We start from the raw sequence: 22,507 nt of genomic DNA, 5'->3' as shown, positions 1-22,507 counted from the left end.
ACCATCCTTCATAGGCACCTTCCCCAATAAGTCCTTTATAGAACTGATCCTTTCTTGGTGTCTGCTTCTTGGAAGAGTCAAACTGACACATCATTACTGCTTTTTTTTTTTTTTTGAGGTGGCGTTGCCCAGGCTGGAGTGCAGTGGTGCCATCTTGGCTCACTGCAAGCTCCACCTCCCAGGTTCATGCCATTCTCCTGCCTGCGCCTTCCAAGTAGCGGGGACTACAGGTGCCCGCCACCACGCCTGGCTAATTTTTGTATTTTTAGTAAAAACGGGGTTTCACCCTGTTAGCCAGGATAGTCTTGATCTCCTGACCTGGTGATCTGCCTGGCTTGGCCTCTCAAAGTGCTGGGATTACAGGCGTGAGCCACCACGCCTGGCCTGAACTTTCAGAAGTTTTTCCTACTGACACAGGAAATCAGGTGCTTATTTCTGTCTGTGGTAGATGAACCTTCATAGAAATAACATACCAAGTAGGAAAAGAAACGTTAATGTTAGTGATGTGTCATATTGGAAATGCTTTTTTCTCTATATTTTTATAATAATTTTTAGTTGGCTCACGTTCCCATCAAATTTCAAGTAAATCCCAGTTCTGTAGTCTATGTGCTTGCTAACTCCTTATCATAAGCTCATGGGTTCGCTTGAAGTATGTGGAAAGTTGATTTTAATCAGCCTTTCCTAATAATTCAAAACTAAAAAAAAAAAGGAAAGAAGACAGATAGCCACTGAGCTCTTGACTAATAGAGGCCTATTAGTATTTGAAATATTTAGAACTTCATAATAGTGTAGAACTGGAAGATAGATTGAATAATTCCAACATAGTTGAATCAACATGCTATTACAGTAAGGTTGCCTATAAACTGCTGCTACACAACTATGACAACCTAAATGAGCTAAAAGTTATTAGCAGAGGTGGAAATTATGATTTATACCTGATAGCTATACAATCATTTTTAGCAATGCTTTCCACATTAAATATTAATTCCAGCATCCTAGGCTTATAAGCCATGTATATTGTTTTCAGGAGAAATGTTAAATAGGAGCTGCAATGCTTTGCCTTCTCTGGACTGTGGACTTCACTTGGCTTTTGCCTAAGCCCTGTTTGGCATTATTAACCTGTATTCATCCACCTCCTATTACAGGAAACTGGATATGCCCTGGCCAGTAGCCACCCAGCCATGTTACTGATCTGCTGTTATGCCCAGTGGTAACCTTTGCATTGTGTTTCTAGCTGTATCAGATTCTTCTGCTCATTCCTTTGGGGAAGTCATGTTCCTTGGGCACGGAGTATACACATCTAGATGTGCAATTGTCCAGCCTGCGGATATTCAGTAAATAGATTTGATTTCATAGAGCTTAGATAGTTCCATTATGAACAAATATTTTAAATGATAGAATTACCATTTTCTAGGGACAGGATACCTGTATTGAAAGTTCAAATTGATCAGTCATCAAATAAAAGCTGTATGAACTGACAGAAACATATATTGGTAACACAATTAAAATATAAATAAAAGGACACAGGAAATAGAGCCAGTAATGTTATGTGTGTATGAGAATCCTCCAGAGGGCAACATAGGTGCTTCCATCCATTTCCCCAAATTTGGACATTCCAAGTGTCTTATGAAGAGCATTGACAAGCTTTGGAGCAAGGAATTCTGCCTAAAGCAATACTTTGTACATGGTAAGTATTACTGAATTGAGGCCTGCTTGAATTATATTATTGAAGATTATCTTCAATAATATACACACCCTAGAAAAGAGAACCATTATCTGGCTCATTGATTGAAACAATCGAATTTAAATGAGGACAAACCGGTTCACTTCTGGCCTGTGAAACAAAAGATAAATAGTATTTGAATTAGCACAAATACAGGCTGAACCGTATGAAATTGCCATTTTTATAGACAAAAAGATTAATGAAGATTCACAATTTCATATGGTTCAACCTAATAACATAGAACAGGTGTCAGTGTAGAGATTAGAGTTTGAGTATATGAATTGAATTGAAATTGAATTATTCAAAACATTTTAGGTATATTATAAGAATACTATTTAAAGAAAGCCCATAGAGATCCTTTTGAAAGCAAAACACTCTTTTTTAAATGAGTAGTTGGCCTATAATCCATATATTACATTCTCATTAATGTGGACCCACCCCTATATATAAAGGAAATACTTTCCATTATAACACAATTTTAAATGTGTGACCTAAAAGGAATTGATCTTAGCTCACATATATATTTCAATTATAGGAAATTACATGTTTGTCTTAAATTAAAAACAAAGTGATAGGGATGATCATGCAAACAGCATTAGTCTGTAGTATAAAGACCCCATTGCGCCTCTGAAGAGGACAGGCCCGGCTGACTGGCCAAGTACTGTTAGAAAGTTACCAAAGTCTCCATGTTTATAAAATGGCAAAGTGACATCAACCCACAGTGGCAGTTTAAAATAGTGTATACATGTCATGAATGCTCAATAAATATTAGCTATTAGGAGAAAGAAGATGCAATTTTTTTAAAAAGATGGCAATTTTTTTTCTCTTTGAAAGTAAATCTAGAACTTAAGCAGCTTAAAAGGGGATTGATTCAGTGGTCTATGTCACACATCAGTTTGTCCCCCTCTTCACCGTGTAAGACAGTGGAGGTATCAGCCCTGTCCCAGGTGTATCTAGAAGTGGCTGAAATCTGCAGGCAGGTCCCAGACAGGCTGAAGGTGAAATAAACCAAAATTTAAAGTTATAATGAAAAACTCTGAATAACTCTCAGCCTAAAGCATCTCAGCAAATTAGCCCCCTTGACTTGAGCCTTTCATTTCTCTGCCCAAGTAGAGCAGCTGCTCCTGAAGGGCAAGGCCATTACCCAGAGCCCAGGCCCCGCTGCCTTTGCAGTACACAAGCAGGGATGGCTCCACAGCTGCTCTCTGAGGGGAGACACATCCCCCCTTGCTCCTGGGGAACCCAATAGGGGTGGCTCTGTTAGGAATGATATGAGTCTTCTCTCTTGGAAAAAACAAAAGTAAAATAGCTACAACTGTCACTTCTAGCCCATGTTTCAGTCTGTTGCCAACATAATAAGGATACTATTTCAGGTAAGAGAAGCAGCAGAAATAAGAAGTGTGGTCTTTTTAAATCTGTTTTTTCTTTTAAAAAAAAGAAAAAAAGAAAAAAATCACCTTATTTTTCTTGCATTGTCAAATAAGAAAATGCTGGATTTGTTTTCTCCCAACTGCTCTCATGATATAACTGTTATCACCATGAAAATGTAGCTGGAAGTTCTTTACATTATTGGGGCTTAAGTGGATTTGAGGCTCCAAGCAATAACGTACTTAACCCCATCAGTAAGCCTGGAGTGACTCAAAGTGGACACAGACGTAAGAGTGAGAGGTGCAACTTTGATTAGTTTTCTTCTTGAGAATAACCATGACATTTATCAGGCAGACCGTTAACCTGAGAATGACCCAAATGACACAGGGCACTTCAACCCCATTAGCCTGGGCCCTGCCACCCCTGCACATATGACAGGCTCTGCTGGATGAGGTGCTCCCCGGGACCCCAGGAGTGACTGGTTGACAGCCTGCACAGACAGCAGCCCAGCTAAATGCACCCCAGCCAGCAGCTTCCTGAAACAATCAAGAGCCCTTTCCAGAGTTTGATAACCTTTCTTTGGCCATGACTGAGGAGCAAGCTCATACTTAGTGGGGTACAGAGAAGCAAGCAAGGACTTTGCCATCCCAGGGAGCTAGAAGAAAGAGGCTGGCTGCCCTGGGCAGGAGACAGGGTCTGGGGCACAGCCACCTCCCACTCCCTCATCTCCTCCTCCATGCACAGAGTCCACACAAGTCCACACAGAGGCACTGACCCATACAGACACGGAGACCGACACACACACACACACACACACACACACACACACACACAGATGCATATACAGATACAGGACCGAGATACACACACAGACACACACACAGGACACCAACCCACATAGATACAAACACAGGGATACACATATACACACACAGAGGACCCAGACACACATAGCTGTGCACACAGATAGAGACACACACCCAGAACATCAACCTACATGAACACAAACACAGACACACACACATACACAAAGGACCAAGACACACACATACACACAAGGCCCACACAGCTATGCAGAGACACACACCCAGGACACCAACCCACACAGACATAGACAGATATATACACACCCATACGCAGAGACACACAAAACACACACTATCTGAATAAATTCAGGAATTTGCTGTGTTCCCTCTGGTCTTTTTTCATCACATGCAGCCTCAGTGGCAGTCCCAGACGGGCGCTCTGAGAATTCAGGAGTAAACACTCAGGCTCTCCCACTGCACTCCCACAACACACTTCTGACACCAAATGTGTGGGAGTTTCCCCCATACATCAAGCAAGCAACCAGTTCTACAGGGGAGTGTTCTCCAGTTCAAATGTGACACTGTCTACCTGAAGAAGTGTCAGTCCCACAAGAATTCCCCACTTGTGATGCCAATCCCAAGCCCCAGGTTGTTTCAGGTTGTTTTACTGTGCTTCTGACCAACTGGCTATAAATCAGGGTTCCCAGGACACCCTCCTCGGGTTTGATTAATTTGCTAGAGCTGCTCACAGAACTCAGAGAAACTGACTTATATTTACCGGTTTATTATGAAGGTTATTATAAAGGATACAGATGAGGAGATGTGTAGGGCACAGCATGTGGGAAGGCGTGTAGCGTTTCTCTGCCCTTCCTGGGCTCACCACCCTCTGGGAACCTCCACATGTCCCACTGTCTGGAAGCTCTCCAAACCCTGTCCTTTTGGGTTTTATGGAGGCTTTGTATGTAGGCATGATTTATTAAATCACTGGCCACTGGTGATCAGCCCTTTCCCCCACGACCCGCAGAGGTTGGACTGGGGGACGGTGCCCGAAAGTCCAACCCTCTAATCCTGCCTTGGTCTTTCCTGTGACCGGCACCAGCCAGAAGCGACCTAGAAGCTGCCAGCCACCAGTCATCTTATTAGCACACAAAAAGACACCTATCACTGGAGATTCCAAGGATTTTTAGGAGTTGTACAGCAGGAAACAGGGATGGAGGAAAACAAAATATCTGTTTCACAATATCACATGCACACAGAGGGCTTTCTTTTAGTTTAAGACTGGCCTTGTGACTCCTGGGAGAAAATGTTGGCTGCAATCAAAAGCGCTAAACCTACAAAGCAAAAATGCCATCAAGGAATGTTGGAGATGCCTCCCTGAGCTGTGCTTTGCAGCCTGCTCACATCAAGAAGTCCAGCTAATCACACAGAATTGTTTTCAGGGGATTTGAAACTTATTATTTAATAATGTTATTGCTGACATTCTAGAGTTCACTGATGTGTCTATGAGCCTTTGTGAATATAGAAGAATTATCACAGACACTGGAACAAAATCTATTTTGCCTAGATAAGCCAACAATTTTTAGGGCCAGTAAAAAGAAAAAAAAAAATCCTATGAATGATTTATTTAATACTTGAATTTGTGAGGAATTGTCTTCCACAAGAGGAAACAAATAAATCACCAGGTCTAACAAGATGAAAGAGAGTGAGCAGAGGACAGCTGCAGAAGTTTTTCAGATACGTGTTCTGTGCTTCCCCCTGCCCCTCCTCCGGGACTGTCACCATCCTTACTTAATGCTAATTTGTCCACAAAACCTTGATTATGAACTTACCCCAAGGCTGGGCACAGTGGCTCATGCCTATAATCCCAGCACTTTGGGAGGCTGAGGCAGGAGGATCACTTGAGTCCAGGAGTTCGAGACCAGCCTGGGCAACATAGTGAGACCCCCGTCTCTACAAAAACTTGAAAAATTAGCCGGGCGTGGTGGCGTTTGCCTGTAGTCCCAGCCACTCAGGAGGCTGAGGCAGAAGGATCATTTGAGCCCTGGAAGTGGAAGCTACAGTGAGCCATGAGCACACCACAGCACGCCAGGCTGGGTGACAGAGCAAGACTCTGCCTCAACAAACAAAAACAAAACTTACCCTAAGCAAGGGTTTGTGCTAGAAGTTGGGAATAAAAAGATGCAAAACTAAGCCCTGATCTTCGCAGTGGGGAGGAGGAGGGAGCACATGCAGTCCAACAGCACAGCAGTCAGTACCTCTGGCCCTCGGCAGGTGGAAGGCGGCTTCCAGAGCTTCCAGGAGCGGGATGGAGATGAGTACTAAGGGTGAGTAGAAGCAGGCCAGCGCAGGAAGAGAAGAAAGCTTGTTCCAAGCAGAGGGCACAGCTTATTCACAGGTATGGAGAGGAGAAAGTGAGTCTTCTTACGGAGAATTTTCATGAGTTGGAAGAGCTGCCCCGCAGAGGACTTGTCATGATGGGACCAAGCTTTCCAACCTCAGCTGAGCCTCAGTTGCTGCTTGATAGACTTTTGGTGTCCTGCTCCATTTTCTCTCCCAGTACTCATAACAGCAATTCCAGACCTTCAGCACAGCAATGTCCTCTCCACTCTCCACAGAGAAACTTACCTGCTTCTGAGGAGAGGCCTCCAGAGAGAAGCATCGACTTCCCCAGCCCCACACCTACAAGTGTGCTTGCACCCAGCCCATCTTTGTTCTCACTCCGGGTAGAAGGAGTGGTTGTTCCTCCTTTTGTCTAAAGCTACTTCCATTGGAGCCCAGGACCCTTGTCATGCTGCCCCAGTAAAGACCTTGTCCATTCCTCATCCCTTCTTTCCTGTATCTTCAACGTCTTCATCCCTAGTAGCTCCTTCCTATCAGCATTTAAATATGCTAGAGTTCCTTTCATCTGAAGGACAGGAAAACTCTCTAACTTCTCAAAGAACCACGTTTCCCTTCCCTTCCCTTCATGGCCAAGTGTCTTTAAGAGTCCTCTACAATGACTGCCTCTAATTTCTCAACCTCCCAGTTTCCATCCACCCTGCAACCCACAGCAGTCCACTTCCACTCCTGCTAGAGTCTCCATCTACTTCCTTGCTGCTAAGTTCAAGGGAATTAAGTTAAATTCCCTGTCTGTCCTCATCTGGCTTGATCTCTCTACATCACTTAATGCTGTTAACCTGTTCTTCCTGAAATTCTCTTCCCTCTTGTATCTGTAATCACTTGACTCCTCTCCTCATTTCTTTCCTACCTCTCTGTCTGGTCCTGTTTGGCCCCTTTCATGTAAGTGGGGAGAAGGGCCAGTGGGAACAGGAGAGAGGAGGTCTTGTTGAAGGAGGATAAAGACAGCACAGGTAGAGGCAGTGGCTTCAGAAAGCAAAACACCATGCTAACCTCCCTGTGAGACTGAAGCAAGAAGGTAAGAAAGGCAGAATGTGACAAAGACCATGCCTAGAGGCCTCAATTCTCTGTATAATCTAGGAGGAAAGGGCGTCTGCTGCTTGGGTTGGCAGGAGCTGAGCCTTGCAGAGAGACGTGAAGATAAGGCAGAATCCTGGCTAGAAGCAGGCAGGTGTGGTGAGCGAAGGCGGGTGAAGGGCCTGCTGAGGTCATGTGCAGGTAGGGTGCGTGCCGAGGATGGATCTGGCTGGCAGAGTCATTCGCTGTTTCCCGTCAGCACTGAACGCCCTGGGGTGGGACAGTAAAGAGCAGGCCAGGAGGATTTAGCCAGGGTTTGGTTCTTCTGGGCCAGTGGAGCAGAAGGCTCGCAGGGCCAGGGATTCAGGGATGCTGGTGAAGGGAGCACCCCGCTGAGCCACCAGTGGACCCGGCGGGAGGGAAACAGTAGCCAGAAGTAAGCTATTCTAGGTCAGACGTACTAGCCTCAACTGCCTGTGAGGAAAGGAGAAATCCAGAGACTGGCTGTCCCTGGGAGATGGAGGAGCAGATGCAGTGACAGAGAGTGGAGCTAGACAGAAAAGGGGAGGGGGGAGTTGAAATGGGGCGATGGCAGGTGACCGCCAAAGTCCAGGTGTGTGTTCATGCTGTGTTCTTGTTTAAATTCGTATTATGGAAGTTTCAAATCTACACAGATATAGAGAGAATGGTCTGATGATTCCCTCAGTACCCATTCCCTGGCTTCAACAGTTGTCAACATTTTGTCCATCTTACTTCATCTAATCATCCCCAACTCACACTTTTGAGGAAGGGGTTGTGGGAGGCTGCAGTATATTCATGCAAATCCAAGATTTCATGTTATTTCACCTATAAATTCTTAAATAGGTAAAATTCAGGTTTTTAACCTGAGAGTGGTTCACTGAAATAACAGTTTTAGGTAAAAGAGGAGGAGGATAATAATAACTATTGAGTGTTTAGTATATGTCGGATATTTTACTCATCTTATTTAACTCTTCCAAACCCTCTAAGGTCTGTATTATTGTCATTCCCATTTTACAGATGAGGAATCAGAAGTTTTGTGAAGCTGCAAGATTTGCCTAAAAGCACTTAGCTAATAAATGGAGGTTTTGGGGATTAAACTGCAGTCTGTCAGACTGCAGCGTCTTTTCTCTCCAACTCAGCACTCTGCTGAATGTTGGCTGGGGGCGGTGGGTTAAGGAGACAAAAGTTATGAAGTTAGGATATTGGCTACCTTCAGTACATCTCCTAGGATCATAATTCCAAGCAAGGTAAAAAATAAAGGCTGTAATTTATGTGCCAGAGTGTTTTATGAATATTAGGGGAGAGAGGTCCTGACAGGAAGGTCAATGCCTGAAATAGAAAAGAGAGAACAAGATAAGTGCATTGCCTGTGCCTCAAAGAACCAGGAGCTTTTGCATGTGGGTGAAGGGGGATGGTCTCCTAAGGGAGGCAGATGAAAGGCCCACACCCCACCTGACCTCACTGGGGGTAGAGGGATGAGTAACTCCAGTGGAAAGGAGGAGTGACCTACCAGGGAGAGTCTGGGTATGGTAAAAGGGGAGAGGGCGAGGTCACGCGAGGGTCAATTTGCAATGGAACACAGGGGTCCAGTGGGCAGAGTGAGTGGGGAGAGAAGTTGTAGAGGGTTCATGAGGCAAGAACAGAAAGCAGGAGAAAGAGGGACAGGAGGGAGTCTTTTCAAAATTTAATGGAAATTAAAGCAACTGCCTAGCTTCATGCTACTCAAAGTGTGGACAATGGGCCAGTGCCAGTCTGCAAGCTCTTTGTTAGTCATTGGGCCAGGTACAGAAATGAAGAGGAAGGGGTGTAGAAATTTTCCACAGGCCATGGTTTTTTTGTATAGTATCGATCCATGACATATTAAAAATGTCTTAAAAATGACCTTTGCCACAGATGGCTTCAGATGTACTGGTATATATTGCCTTATTTATTATGACATATTCACTCTTAATTTTTCCATCTAGTTCGATCCAGGCCACTGAACACTTTATTGCAATAGGCAGCTTTCTAATCTTCCCTTTGATTTTTTTTCTTTTTCCATCAATTTTGATTAATACTGACTTCCCTATAGTCTTAAAAGAAATAGAAGCTAAAATTAATTGGGAAGAGTTAACATTTACCACTTTTTCTACAAGATTTCTTTAAAATGGAAATGAAGTTCTGTGCTTTATCATATTTAATAGTTACTGAATCCAGAGTTTTACCAAACTCTTAGTAAAAGCTTTCTCAGAATTCCAAGATTGGGGATGATTATGCCTTTCCAGTAAAAGAGTTTATTTTCAGATATTATTCCTCATTTTAAGAATATTACAAGTTTTTAAAAGTGACTGAACTTGGTCTAGACAGCAGATTTCAATAGTTGCTAAGGAACTAGATTAGTGCTAATCTAAGGAATATATTATTCGTTTTTACTTCCATTTGTTACTACAGCACTTTAATTGCTGATAAATGTCTTTTATGGCTCTCCAAGGTGTAAAACATCTCTCCCTTAGCTAGTCACGGGAGACAGTGTTTATATGCATCCTCCAAGCAGGCAGTATTCAGGCACGAAGTGGCTCGAAAGAAGGAAAAGGCTTCTTGCAGCACAAACAATAGCTGGGTTTGTAAGCACAGGCCATAGCTGAGCGCTCAAGGACAGACCAGCCACACCCACCCATGCATGAGACCTGGCCGGGCTGCCTCTGCTGATGCTGTGCACTGCACTGATTGCCTCTTCGTGTAGTAGATGATGTCATTCTGCAACCTGCTGCCACAGTCATCAGACAATCAATTCCTCAGATAAAAGATTGGTTGTCAAACCCAAGAAACTCATTTTCCACACGGCAGCCAAAATGAGCTTTTTGAAAAGCTAATCTGATAGCATCACCCCAACCTTACCCAACCTCTCCCAACCCTACTGCGCTTTAAACACTTCAGTGCTTCCCAGGGCCTTTAAGATAAGGATAAAGCCCTTATAGAGCATGGAAGGCTCTCCCTGAACTGCCCCTCCCAAGCACACTGCACTTCGTGTTCAGTCTTCCCTTTCCTTTTTAAAGGAAGTCTTGCCCTGGCTCTTCCACTGCCCAAAAGTTCTTCCATCCTCTGAGGCAACACCCATACTCACTTCCAGTCTCAGCCCTGTTCTCCCGTTAGCTAGAAGTACCTAGGTTGGTCCTCATCCAATCAATAGTACTCTTCCTGGCATTTATCACATTTGTAAGTTTACATTTATTTGTGTGTGTGTTTGATTAAGGTCTAGTTCTCCAATAGACCAGAGCTGAAGAGGGTAGAAACTGTTCATTTTTATAAAGACTGTTAATTCTCCTATCTAGCACAGCCCCTAGCACATAGTGCTCCAAGAGTGAGTACTGAAAGCATAAACTCTTAAACATGGAATCCAAACAAGCACTCTAGGCTTTTCTATTTGTGGACAGTCTGGCCAAGACTCATTATGTAATGAGCAGTGTCTTTGCCAAAGCACCGACTGGAAACTCTAGTGAGGGACCAGCAGCTGCTTCTCCATGAGCCAGTTGCCAGCTCTTACAGAGTTATAGCAGTCTTTTCATTATCAAAAATAATATACCTGCCTTACAAAAGGAAAATCCACAACTGCTAGTGTTGGTGCTGAACAAGCAAAGCAAATGAAGTCATCTAATGCTCTCCTCCCTCATGGGGGACACACACTATGGGTGTAGTCAGGAATTAGAAGGTTAGTAAGAGCTGACATAACATGAATTCTGACTGTGGCTGAGGCTCATGCTAGTGCTCATGTACTTTCTCATTTAACCCTCTCAACAAGTCTATGTTTATCCTTCTTTTACAGATAAGGAAAGAGGGAGTTTAAGTAATTTGCCCAAGGTCACACAGGTAGCAATGCAGAGAGTGGATCTGAAGCCACATTATCTAACTCATTCTGGAGCCTACACTCTTAGTCATTACTGTTGCTGCCTCTCCTGGAGAGGTCCAGAACACAGCCTCAGCAGAAATCCAGGAAGGTCCATACTCATAGACTGAATAGTATCTCTGCATGGAGGGCAGTGTCCCTTTTAATGTAATACGATTGAAATGAGACTTTACTCCACTAAAAACAGCTGAACAGCCTGCCTTCCATTTCCTCACTTTCCTTACATTTCCCATTTTCACTCATTTCTTAAATACAGATTGATTACCTCACTCCCGGGTTCATGAATGTTCCGTCGATTCACTTTGCTTATAGGAATAAAACAAACCACTCAGCCTGGCACACACACCCCCGTGGTCTGGCTCAGGCTCTGCCCACATTTCCACCACATCCATCACGTAGGACCCTTGAGTGGTCTCCCAGCAAGCCCAGGGCTCACCGGCTTCCTTGATGTGTTTCTCCCGTCTTGAAATCCTGTTCATCCACCGAAGCCAGGTCGGCTTCAGGAACAAATCATGTATAGAGTGATAACGAATACTTCTATCACAGGTTGAGCATCTCTCATTCCAAAATCTGAAATCTGAAGCACTCCAAAGCCCAAAACTTTTTGAGCACCAATATGACACCACAAGTGGAAAAGTTCACACCTGACCTCATGCAGCAAGTCACAGTCATACAACACACAGTTTGTTCAGCGTCCCCTAGGGTAAAATAAACTTACCTTGGGCTGTGTGGGTAAGGTGCATACGAAACGTAAATCAATTTTGTGTTTAGACTTGCGTCCCATCCCCAGTACCTTACATTATATATATGCAGATATTTCAAAATCAAAGAAACCTGGCCAGGCGCCTTGGCTCACGCCTGTAATCCCAGCACTTTGGGAAGCTGAGGGAGGTGGATCCCCTGAGGTCAGGAGTTTGAGACCAGCGTGGTCAACATGGTGAAACCCCATCTCTACTGAAAATACAAAAATCAGCTGGGGGTGGTGGCACATGCCTGTAATCCCAGCGACTCTGGAGGCTGAAGCAGAAGAATCACTTGAACCCGGGAGATGGAGGTTGCAGTGAGGCAAGATAACATCACTGCACTCCAGCCTGGGTGACAGAGCAAGACTCTGTCTCAAAAAAAAAAAAAAAAAAAAAAAAAAAAATTCTGAAATCCAAAAAAAATCTGAAATCCAAAACTTCTGGTCTCAAACATTCTGGATAAGGAGTACTCAACCTGTATTTTTAAATAATTCCTAATTTAAGTCCCATAGTATTCAAATCTAGCTGGAGGAAAGACTAATTAAAAAGGTAAAAGCCTTTAGTAAACATGATTCTTAAGGTTTTCAATTGTAGATTGAGATTCAAAGTAGGAGAGAATATTTAATATCACCTCTAGTGGTTTGTTTTTTCTCAACTCTAAATCTACCAGAAGGGCATTGCAGCAGTTTTCTCAAAGTGTAACAAATTCTACTTTGTATATCATCTCTTCGTGTTTAATTACAAGGATTTGAATTTACCAGTTAATCAGTAATTAGATAGTAGTGTACCAAAAGAAGTTAAACAAAGATAAAAACAAAAACACAACTTAGCACAAGGCCATACCATCTGGTAACGTTTCATGTAGCATGATTAAAATATTCCCTGAGAAATACAGGTAACTGAGTCATTAGTGATGTATTCCTTTTACTTTGTTGTGGTTGTTAGTGATTTCCAGTGCCAGCAGGAAACTTAAAGGAAATCCAAATCCAAAAACACTCTGATTATACTAATTATTCCTTTTTTCATTCTTCACTGTAAATCTCTTTATGATGCTCAATAATTATTTTGAAATGTGGTAGATTTTTGCAATGCAAAATGTATATTTTACAGTGATGCATTCTGTATTGTCATATTTTTAAAAACACATAAATCAGTATTTGAGTTAATTATCAATTAGACCTCTAAAGCAAAATGTTCACCTTAGGTGTGGAAAATCAAAAGAGATACAAAGCAGATTGAGAGAGGGGTGAAAAGATCCCTGAAACCAAGATGTAGAAGAGGGAAAAAGGTTGTTTAGCAAGTCATTGTAGGAACCTGGAGAGGGGCGAGGGGACCCTCTCCTTACCAAATCATGTCATCCCACTGTACCAGGTGCACGGGCCTCCTATCCTGGTTCTTAAACCTTTGTTAGTAAGGGAATAAAAGCAGACTGGCTGTTGGAAAGAGAAGTCAGCAGCCCTCCTAATTCAGTCTTGGAAGAGGTGTGGGCAGCAGCCAGCTCAGATGTCCCCCACTCTGGGTGATCCTGGAGCTGGGCTCTGGGAAGGGCAGATAGTTGGAGGAGCCCCAAGGTGGATTAGTGGATATGCAGCAAGCCCCAGTGTATCCCTTCTGTGACCAGCATTACATGGGGAGATTAAGCCAACAAAACACTCAGAATTACCTGAAGGTGCTTTGCATTCTTTCCCTGGTGCGATTTCAAGAGGCTTTGTCTGTTTAAGAAAATGGCTTTACCTTTACTCCCAAGTACAGGGATCTTGTAAACTGTGAATACTGTAAAATCTTTAAATGGTATGCCAAATGAATGAACAGTTTTTCCCCCTAAGTGTATGAGGTTGTCTTGAAAACTTCTGTATGGAGTGAATTGTGCACTCTTTTTTTTTTTTTTTTTTTTTTTGAGACGGAGTTTTGCTCCGTCGCGCAGGCCGGAGTGCAGTGGCCGGATCTCAGCTCACTGCAAGCTCCGCCTCCCGGGTTTACGCCATTCTCCTGCCTCAGCCTCCCGAGTAGCTGGGACTACAGGTGCCCACCACCTTGTCCCCGGCTAGTTTTTTTGTATTTTTTAGTAGAGACGGGGTTTCACCATGTTAGCCAGGGTGGTCTCGATCTCCTGACCTCGTGATCCGCCCGTCTCGGTCTGCCAAAGTGCTGGGATTACAGGCTTGAGCCACCGTGCCCGGCTACTGTGCACTCTTAAGCTTGCTTTACAAAAGTATTTTAATAGTCATCTCTGAAACAAGTAATTTGTCTTTTGATAGAACAATTTGCTAAGGTGCGTAAGGTGCATAAGGAGCGTAAGGTGCTTTGAGAAGAATTATTGAAGAAAATTTCAAAGATTTCAGTCTCTTGGTACCTTCGATTGAAAGAATAGGCTTTGTTTAATAATTTAGTATCATGGGTGGACTTCAGAGAGCCAAACTGTAACAATTTACAAAAATTGTAACTTCATGATGAAATTAATTGAGCAGACCCTCCCACCCATAATTGGGAACTATTTGTTTTTTTCTCCAGTTTAAGAATTTATCTTCCCACTGTTTTGTGAAGCAGTGCTATGAAGTTTCTATCTCTAAGAGTTCATTGCTTTTACAAATCAGGTAGCACACCTGTGAATGAAAGCCACATGTGTCAAAGTGACAATTCATTTGTGGATATGGCTTATTAATCCTCTGTTGGGCTTCTTCAGCTGTTCTCTAATTTGAAAATGTTCATCTCTCAGGAGGTGGTACAATTTATTTGATTTCATCATACGACACAAACTTTTGCCTCTCAATTTTACCTCCTTTATTGAAATAAGCTTAAAAGAAGTTGACTCCAGTCACCATGATCATAATCTTATGAACCTTTATTCAGGGTTAACTGGCCAAAATTAATGAACCAGAGCAACCTCTTCATCTCAGTGAATCATTGCCAGTGGCTCTTCACTTTAACAACATGGTAACTATTCCCATGACCTACTCTTTTTATAGTAAGTAGTTTTTAAAAACTTTTTTAAAAGCTCGGGAGCTCAAACACCCCTAGTTGCATTTCTTCTCCAGCCTCTTCCCTTCTCAGTAAATGGCTCTAGTTAGTGCTCCAGCCAACACCTGACAGCCTTCCTCGGTCCCTTTTGCTCATCTCCCACGTCCAACTGCATCAGCCAGTCTTGCTGGGTCTCCAGCCACTGTCCCCACCCTAGTCCAGGCTCTCCTGGACTCCTAGCAGTCATCTCCTAAGTAGCCTCCCTGCTTCTATTCTACCTTCCCTAAAATCCATTCTCCATATAGCAGCTCAGCTAATTAATTATATTACAGATATTCATCATATTACTTCACTAGGCCTGCTTAAAGCCTCCCAGGGACTTTCTGTTTCACTTAGAATAAAATCAAAACACCTTCCATGGCCACCAGACCCCATCTGACCAGCTCTGCACTGCTCTCCCCTTCTCACACGGTAAGATCAACCTTTAAACATTCCTGCACATTCCCACTGCCATGCCTTTCCACAGGCTGCTGCCTCAGCTTGGGGTGCACTTCCCTGCCCCTCAGGACAGACTCTCCCCCACGTTCACAGTTCACCTCAGACGTCACCGCCTCAGAGAAACATCTGGCCACCTTAGATGCAGCCCCCACAGGCAGGCACTATCACGTTAGCCTGTGTATTCACTTCATAGCCCTTGTCACTATCCGAAATGATTTTGTTCTTTCTAGCTTGTTTGTTTACTGATAAGCGTGTTGCTTCCTACCATCCTCTAGGCTCCATGAAAGCAAGAACCTTGTCTGCTGTTCACCTCGTATCATTCATGGCTAGAACAGGGTCTAGCCCACAGCACACTCTCAATGAACAGTTGTTAGATGAAGTATGGGTGATGGAATCCTTGTCTTCCTAATACTGTATGACTTTGAAACACTTCACTTCATGGACTTCAGCTTCCTCATCTGTAAAATAAAGCTAACAGAGCATTGGTTGTTCATGGGGATAAGTTAATAGAGTAAACGCGTGACAGCATATGGTACCTTGTGTAGCCCATAGCAGATGCAGAGTGAACAGTCACCAATGTCCCTTCCTGTTTTACAGGAAATCTTCAGAGGAACTAGACATGGACAAGGTGACAGCAGCAATGGTACTAACCAGCTTGTCGACTAGCCCTTTGGTTCGAAGTCCTCCCGTGCGACCAAACGGTAAGCCCAGGATGTGGGGCTTAGGGAAGGGCCCCTTGACACCAAGAGCAGGGCCTCTCTTTGAGGCATCTCATTCCTGTCAAACGCTATGAACCACTGACCCTCAGCCATTAGCAGGAAGCAAAGGGAAACATGGAAGAAATCGAGGCCCCCAGAGCTGTCAGCCTCCTCTTCATTTTCCCAGGGAGCCCACTGCTTAGTTCACCCATCCCTCCATTCAACTCACTTTTACTGAGCTCCTTTATTTTCTGCCTTGCTAGGACATGTCTTTGCAGTACTTGTGTCCCTTTTTTTCCCAGGTAAATGAAGATTGAGCTAATGAATTACTTTCCCTAGCATTATTTCTGTTTGACTGGGGAGGCAGTTGGATCAAAGAACTCTGAGATTATTTTTTAAAAACATTATCTCAGACTCCTTAATCAAATAGAATTATCTAGTCCATTCATTTATTTCATACACATTTATCAGGTACCATGCTAGAAGAATTGAATACCTCATTGAAAAAGTATCCACACTCCTAGGTAGTATACTGTCTCTTTGGGGAAGAAAGACCATCAATCATAGCCATATGAATGGCTAGCATTTATTGAGCATTACTATGTGTCAGTAAACAAGTACTATGCTTGCCTTATCTCCTGTAATTCCCACAGCAATTCTATGAGATATTATTATCACTAGTTTACAGATGAGTAAACTAAGGCTCATAGGGATTAACTGGCAGAACTGAAATTCTCCATGTCTTTTTGATTCCAGATTTATTCTCTTAATCGTGATACGATTTTGTCTCATATAATCCAACACAGTAAATAAGGAGGTCAGGCAGTAGGAGGTGAAGTTGGAGAGACTGGCAGACCTTTCAGGAGGGGTCATTTATGCCTGGCTAGGAGTTTGGACTTTATGCTGAGGCTATGGGAGCACCATTAAAGTGATTCTAGCCCTGCAAAGTTATGATTAGGTTTATCAACCAAAAGGAAAAGAAAAGACCTTGGTGGTCACAGTGGAGGTGAATAGGACATAATCAAGAAATGTGAAGAATGCAGAATCAAGAGTATTTGGTGCTGGACAGAGAGAGTGAGCAGGAGGGTGGGTCAAGGATGACTTCCAGGCAGTTGGTGTGCTTCAGCAAGGGGAGGACATTCACTGGGGTAGGTGAATAACACACAGGAAGAGATGTATTGGCAAATGTTTGGTTCAAGAGCTGAAGTTGCTGAAGAAGACAATAGGAAACATGTTTAATAGGCAGTGCCTGAGGATCATTCAAGGGGCAACATCTGGTAGAGATTTGGGTGTATCTTTGGAGAGAGATCTGGGCTGAAGGTACAGAATTAGAAGGCAACATTTTGAAGCCATGAGAGTAGATGAGGTCACCATGAGAGAGTTATGTAAAAGCAAAGTGAGAAGAGAAGATGGCTAAGGAGGGAGGCAGTGAAGCTCACCATCATGCAAGGAATTGGCAGTGGGAAAAGCACCCAGGAAGACCCTGACGGGTGACCAGATAGGTAGAGGAAAACCAGGAGAGTGTGGTTTCATGGAAACCAAGGGAAAAGCATGTTTTAAGGAGAAGTGTCTGATGCTTCAGAAGGTCATGCATTAAAAAGACTGAATATTGCATCAAGAAGGTGGTCACTGGTGGCTTTGTCAAGAGCACTCCCCAGGGAAGAAAGCCAGATTGCAGATTGCAGTTCACTGAAATGTAATGCACTGAGACCACTGAAAGAGACTTCTGATCAGTGAAAACCTTCTCTCAAAAACCAGCGTGGTCAATTATGAGATTGAGAGATGGTTCACACCCAATTTGGTTTTAGATGTGAGGTGTTAAAATAAATTCGTTGAACATATATTCAATCCTCACCAAAACTTACTCCAACCCCATTATAAGGGGGAAAGAACGATCAAGATGCTAGGAATTCAAATTAATGTCATGAATCAGTATTGCCCAGCAACATTATGATTCACCAAGCTGGGATAACACCTCTTCTTTTTTTTTTTCTTTTTTTTTTTTTTTTGAGATGGAGTCTTGCTCCATCACCCAGGCTGGAGTGCAGTGGCACTATCTTGGCTCACTGCAACCTCTACCTTCTGGGTTCAAGCGATTGTCATGCCTCAGTCTCCCAAGTAGCTGAGATTACTGGCATGTGCCACCACACCCAGCTAATTTTTGTATTTTTAGTAGGGTTTCACCATGTTGGTCAGGCTAGTCCCGGACTCCTGACATCAGGTGATCCGCCTGCCTCGGCCTCCCAAAGTGCTGGGATTACAGGCGGGAGCCACCTCACCCAGCCGACACCTCCTCTTTACGTAGCACCAGACGAGTTGTTCTTGAAATGGGCCTGACTACTCCCATTCAGTGACCTGACTGCTCTTCTAGGGGTCTCTAGCAAATAGGTATTCAGATTTACCTTTCTCACTTTGGCAATGCTAAAAAAAAGATTATAGTAAAGGCAAAACTGTAGCCAGGTGTGGTAGCACATGCCTGTAGTCCTGGCCCAGGACTTTGGGGTTGCATTGAGCTATGATGGTGCCACTGCACTTCAGCCTGGGTGACAGAGAAAGACTCCAACTCTAAAAAATAAAAAATAGGAAAACCCTGGAAAACCCCCAAAACATATTCTAAGAAAAAGGAATTGCAGAATGTCATGGAATCCTTAAAGGAAAAAAAAAAAAAGTGTATTTTAAAGTAATCATTATTTTTACCATTGCCTTCTTTTTTTAATTGAGAACATTTTTAGTGTTCCTTTGTACTTAAAGGTCAGAATTAAAATAAACCTTTTGGTTCTTCAATGTAAACTTTTGTTAGCATAGTAATAAAGTAATTCAGTGCTCATTTATGGTTTAAAAAATAACTACTCAACTAATAACCCCAAATTGTCTGCTGTCTCTCATTTAGTCTGTAAGAAAAAGCAAATTCTTAAATAGAGAAAGCAATTTATGATAATGAAGGCACTTTTTTAGGAAAAAAAGATTTTCTCTAGAATTATTGCACATCAGTGAGTTTTTTGAAACTGTTGTGATCATTTTCTGTGCCTAAAAAGGATCATTCTGTCAGGAAGTGGGTCTGCAAAGAGGGTAAGAGTCCAGCAGTGCCTGTCTCCATTCCTGACAAACAGTGGTTTAATATAAGGAGGCTCTGTCCCCTAAGAATATTATAAATCAGACCTGACTTTTTTCTGAAAAAAAACTTTACTGTATCACTTATAATCCTTCTGAAGGAAATGCCATTCACAAATCAGTAAGCAAATTCACTTTTAGCATTGACATGAAACCATGTAACCACACTGTAATAATAGTTGATTCTCAAAATAAATTCAGTGCCTCATACTTAACATGATTATACATCTAGCACCATTAGCTTTATTTTATTTTACAAATGCATACTACAGTATATTTATAAGCCACCCAGGGCCTGCCAAGGGAGTTTTTCACACCAAGTAAAATCATCAAGCCTTATATTATGCTCTTCTTGAACTCCTGTTGTACTAAATGGAGCTTTCTTATTTACAACAGGCAACTCTAGTCTGGTGAGTGCATCAGTCTCTGTGTAGACTGCAGGGAGTGAGATGCTAATTTGGTTTTGTTGATGCTGGCAAAGCATGAGACTGCATAAATGACCATTTCATTCTAAAAGAACCTCGCTGTAATGAGATGGGTAGTTTCTCCTATTTCAATTTACAGTTTCACTCCTCTAACTTAACTTTTTGCTTGACATAGTTGAGGAGTATGCTAGAAATCTATAATTAGGTAAAGGTAGTTATGAAATTTCCCCATGAATGCTAATCTACCATTTGTCTTCACTTCATTACTAATTACACAGACATTAACAGTATTTTTTTAATGAGGCATTTGGGGATGTTTTTTCCTTGTAATTAGAACATAGTTTTAATATATTCAAAATGCACATAAATATGGAGGAGAAATTATCCAAAAAGAAAGTAGAATTTATACAAATGCTAAATAAGGTTGTGCATCTTGAAAAGTAAAGCAAATCTTCAGTGATTAAAAGAGCACCCAGAAGACATTCATTTTTTTTTTTTTTTTGAGACAGAGTCTCGCTCTGTTGCCCAGGCTGGAGTGCAGTGGCATGATCTTGGCTCACTGCAGCCTCCGCCTCCCAGGTTCCAGTGATCCTCCTGCCTTAGCACCCCCTAATAGCTGGAATTAAGGCACACACCACCATGCCCAGCTAATTTTTGTATTTTTAGTAGAGACGGGGTTTCGCCATATTAGCCAGGCTGGCAGAAGACATTCTAACTGGGCAGAAATCTCTCCACATTAGCAAACATTTCATAATGCTTTCCACCACAAATGAAAAGGTAATATCCAATAGCAGTCTTAAAGTAATTATTACCAATAAATTCTTATCCTATCCCAGCTTTGCCAGAAAGAATGGAGGTTGTTTACAGCCCAGGGACTGCATGCACTGAGGAAAGAGGTCCAACCAGCAGGCCACCTTGGGCCTGGGCTCACCAGGGATACTTACCAGTCACATAGCAAGTCACTTTGCTTCCTGCTGCCTCAGAGTCCTCATCTATAAAACTGGGATAATAATCCTTATTCTGAAGGATAGATGTTGTGAGAATGCTTGAGACTGTGCGAATAAGCTTTGTAAAACGTAAAACACTCACAAAATGTAAAGCAGTACTATTTGTTGTAATAAGCAGAATGGAAATGGGCTTTAGATAACTATACAGAAATTATTTCTCTTAGATTCTTAAGTGTTAGACTAACTTCCTATAAATGTATTCTAAGAATCACAGTCCTATAAGAACCTCCCACCCCCCATTTTTTTTTTGAAACAGGATCTCACTCTTTCACCTAGGCTAGAGTGCAGTGACTCAGTCACAGCTCATTGCAGCCTCAAACCCCTGGGCTCAAGTAATCCTCCCTCCTCAGCCTCCAGAGTAGCTGAGGCTACAGGTGCATGCCACCATGCCAGGCTAATTCTTTCATTTTTTCTGTACAGACAGGGTCTCACTATGTAACCCAGGCTGGCCTCGAATTCCTGGCCTCAAGCGATCCTCCTACCTGAGCATCTCAGAATGCTAGGATAAGAGAAGTGAGCCACTGCCCTCAGCTAAGAAATCCCTTTTTTAAAAAATGTTGAAATTAGAGGGGTTGGGATAAGAGGGAACTCTGTGACCAAACCATTCAGAAGAATACTGCAAATGCTATTCCTGTCTTAGAAATCCTGCAGTCAGTAAACCCAGAGCTCCCCAAACTCAGTGAACAAGAAAATCTTTTTTTTCCATATAATCCCCACTATGATCCCAAGGAATTTGTGTTGCACAATACAAAAACACATCAGAAAACTCTTAGAAAAACCTATTATCATGAGGTTAAAAAAATTAAATGTTTATAAACTACAGTGTGGCTTTTGGGAGGCGGTGTATAAATAGAGCTAAAACTTACATACCCAGCTGTTGCAGATGATTGAGAGGGCTGGAGTGGTTTCACTGGTGTAGAACCAAGGCTCCCACTTCCCCACTGAACCATGCCCGGGCACGCAGGGGTCCTGGCACTGACTGTGTTTGTGTGCACGCAGAGAGCCTCAGCGGATCCTGGAAGGAGGGCGGCTGCGTGCCTTCCAGCACCAGCAGCAGCGGCTACTGGAGCTGGAGCGCCCCCAGCGACCAGTCCAACCCGTCCACGCCGTCGCCGCCGCTCTCGGCTGACAGCTTCAAGCCCTTCCGTAGCCCCGCGCAGCCAGACGACGGCATCGACGAGGCGGAGGCCAGCAACCTGCTCTTCGACGAGCCCATTCCCAGGAAAAGAAAGGTTGGTGGTCAACCATGTGTTCAGTTTCCTGAAGGTGCTTTCTGTCCCCTCTGAAGGGCCAGTGTGAGCTTAACCTTGGACCTACACCCGCTTTCTGTGGAAAGCAGCAGCTTACGTTCCTCTTTAATGTTGTTGAAGTTTGAATAGAAATTGTTATGGTGACAATTAAAAAATGACATATACTGGTAAGTTTCCTGAAAGTATATACGCGCGTGTCCCATCCTCTGGTTATAAATTGCTGACCTGGGAGTTACCAGTATTTGTAAGTTAGAAAATTGGACCTCAGGCTTGCTTCGGTATGAACTCACTCTCTTCATGGAATTTATTTTTTTCATATGTAAAATATAATTAATATCTTTTCCTCTTTTCTCCCTCAATCAGCCCTGAAGGGTTATTGGGAAGAATATTTTGTATCTCATTTTTATGCAGTTATCTGTGAAATATACATAAAAGCTGAGATATAAACAAACTTCCATTCTTACATCCTAGAGATTATATATTAACTAAATAAAAAGTGAAGAAGAGCCAGGCACAGTGGCTCATCACCTGTAGTCCCACTGCTTTGGGAGACAGAGGCAGGAAGATTGCTTGAGACCAGGAGTTGGAGACCAGCCTGTGCA

General features: G+C 43.0%; 1 protein-coding gene across 1 annotated transcript in view; it reads left to right on the top strand.

The window, feature by feature from the left end:
- Positions 1–22,507, top strand: part of ZNF704 (zinc finger protein 704) — a 267,179-nt gene that overhangs the window by 194,644 nt on the left and 50,028 nt on the right. Inside the window, exons 3-4 of the mRNA XM_011989091.1 lie at positions 16,012–16,115; positions 21,655–21,887. Coding sequence (XP_011844481.1) covers positions 16,012–16,115; positions 21,655–21,887 — 337 coding nt within the window. The remainder of the gene's footprint in view (positions 1–16,011; positions 16,116–21,654; positions 21,888–22,507) is intronic.

This window comes from Mandrillus leucophaeus, unplaced genomic scaffold, assembly GCF_000951045.1.
Source record: "Mandrillus leucophaeus isolate KB7577 unplaced genomic scaffold, Mleu.le_1.0 Scaffold346, whole genome shotgun sequence".
Lineage (NCBI taxonomy): Eukaryota > Metazoa > Chordata > Mammalia > Primates > Cercopithecidae > Mandrillus > Mandrillus leucophaeus.
Note: the sequence above shows the minus strand (reverse complement) of the source record. Positions and strands in the feature narration are given on the sequence as shown.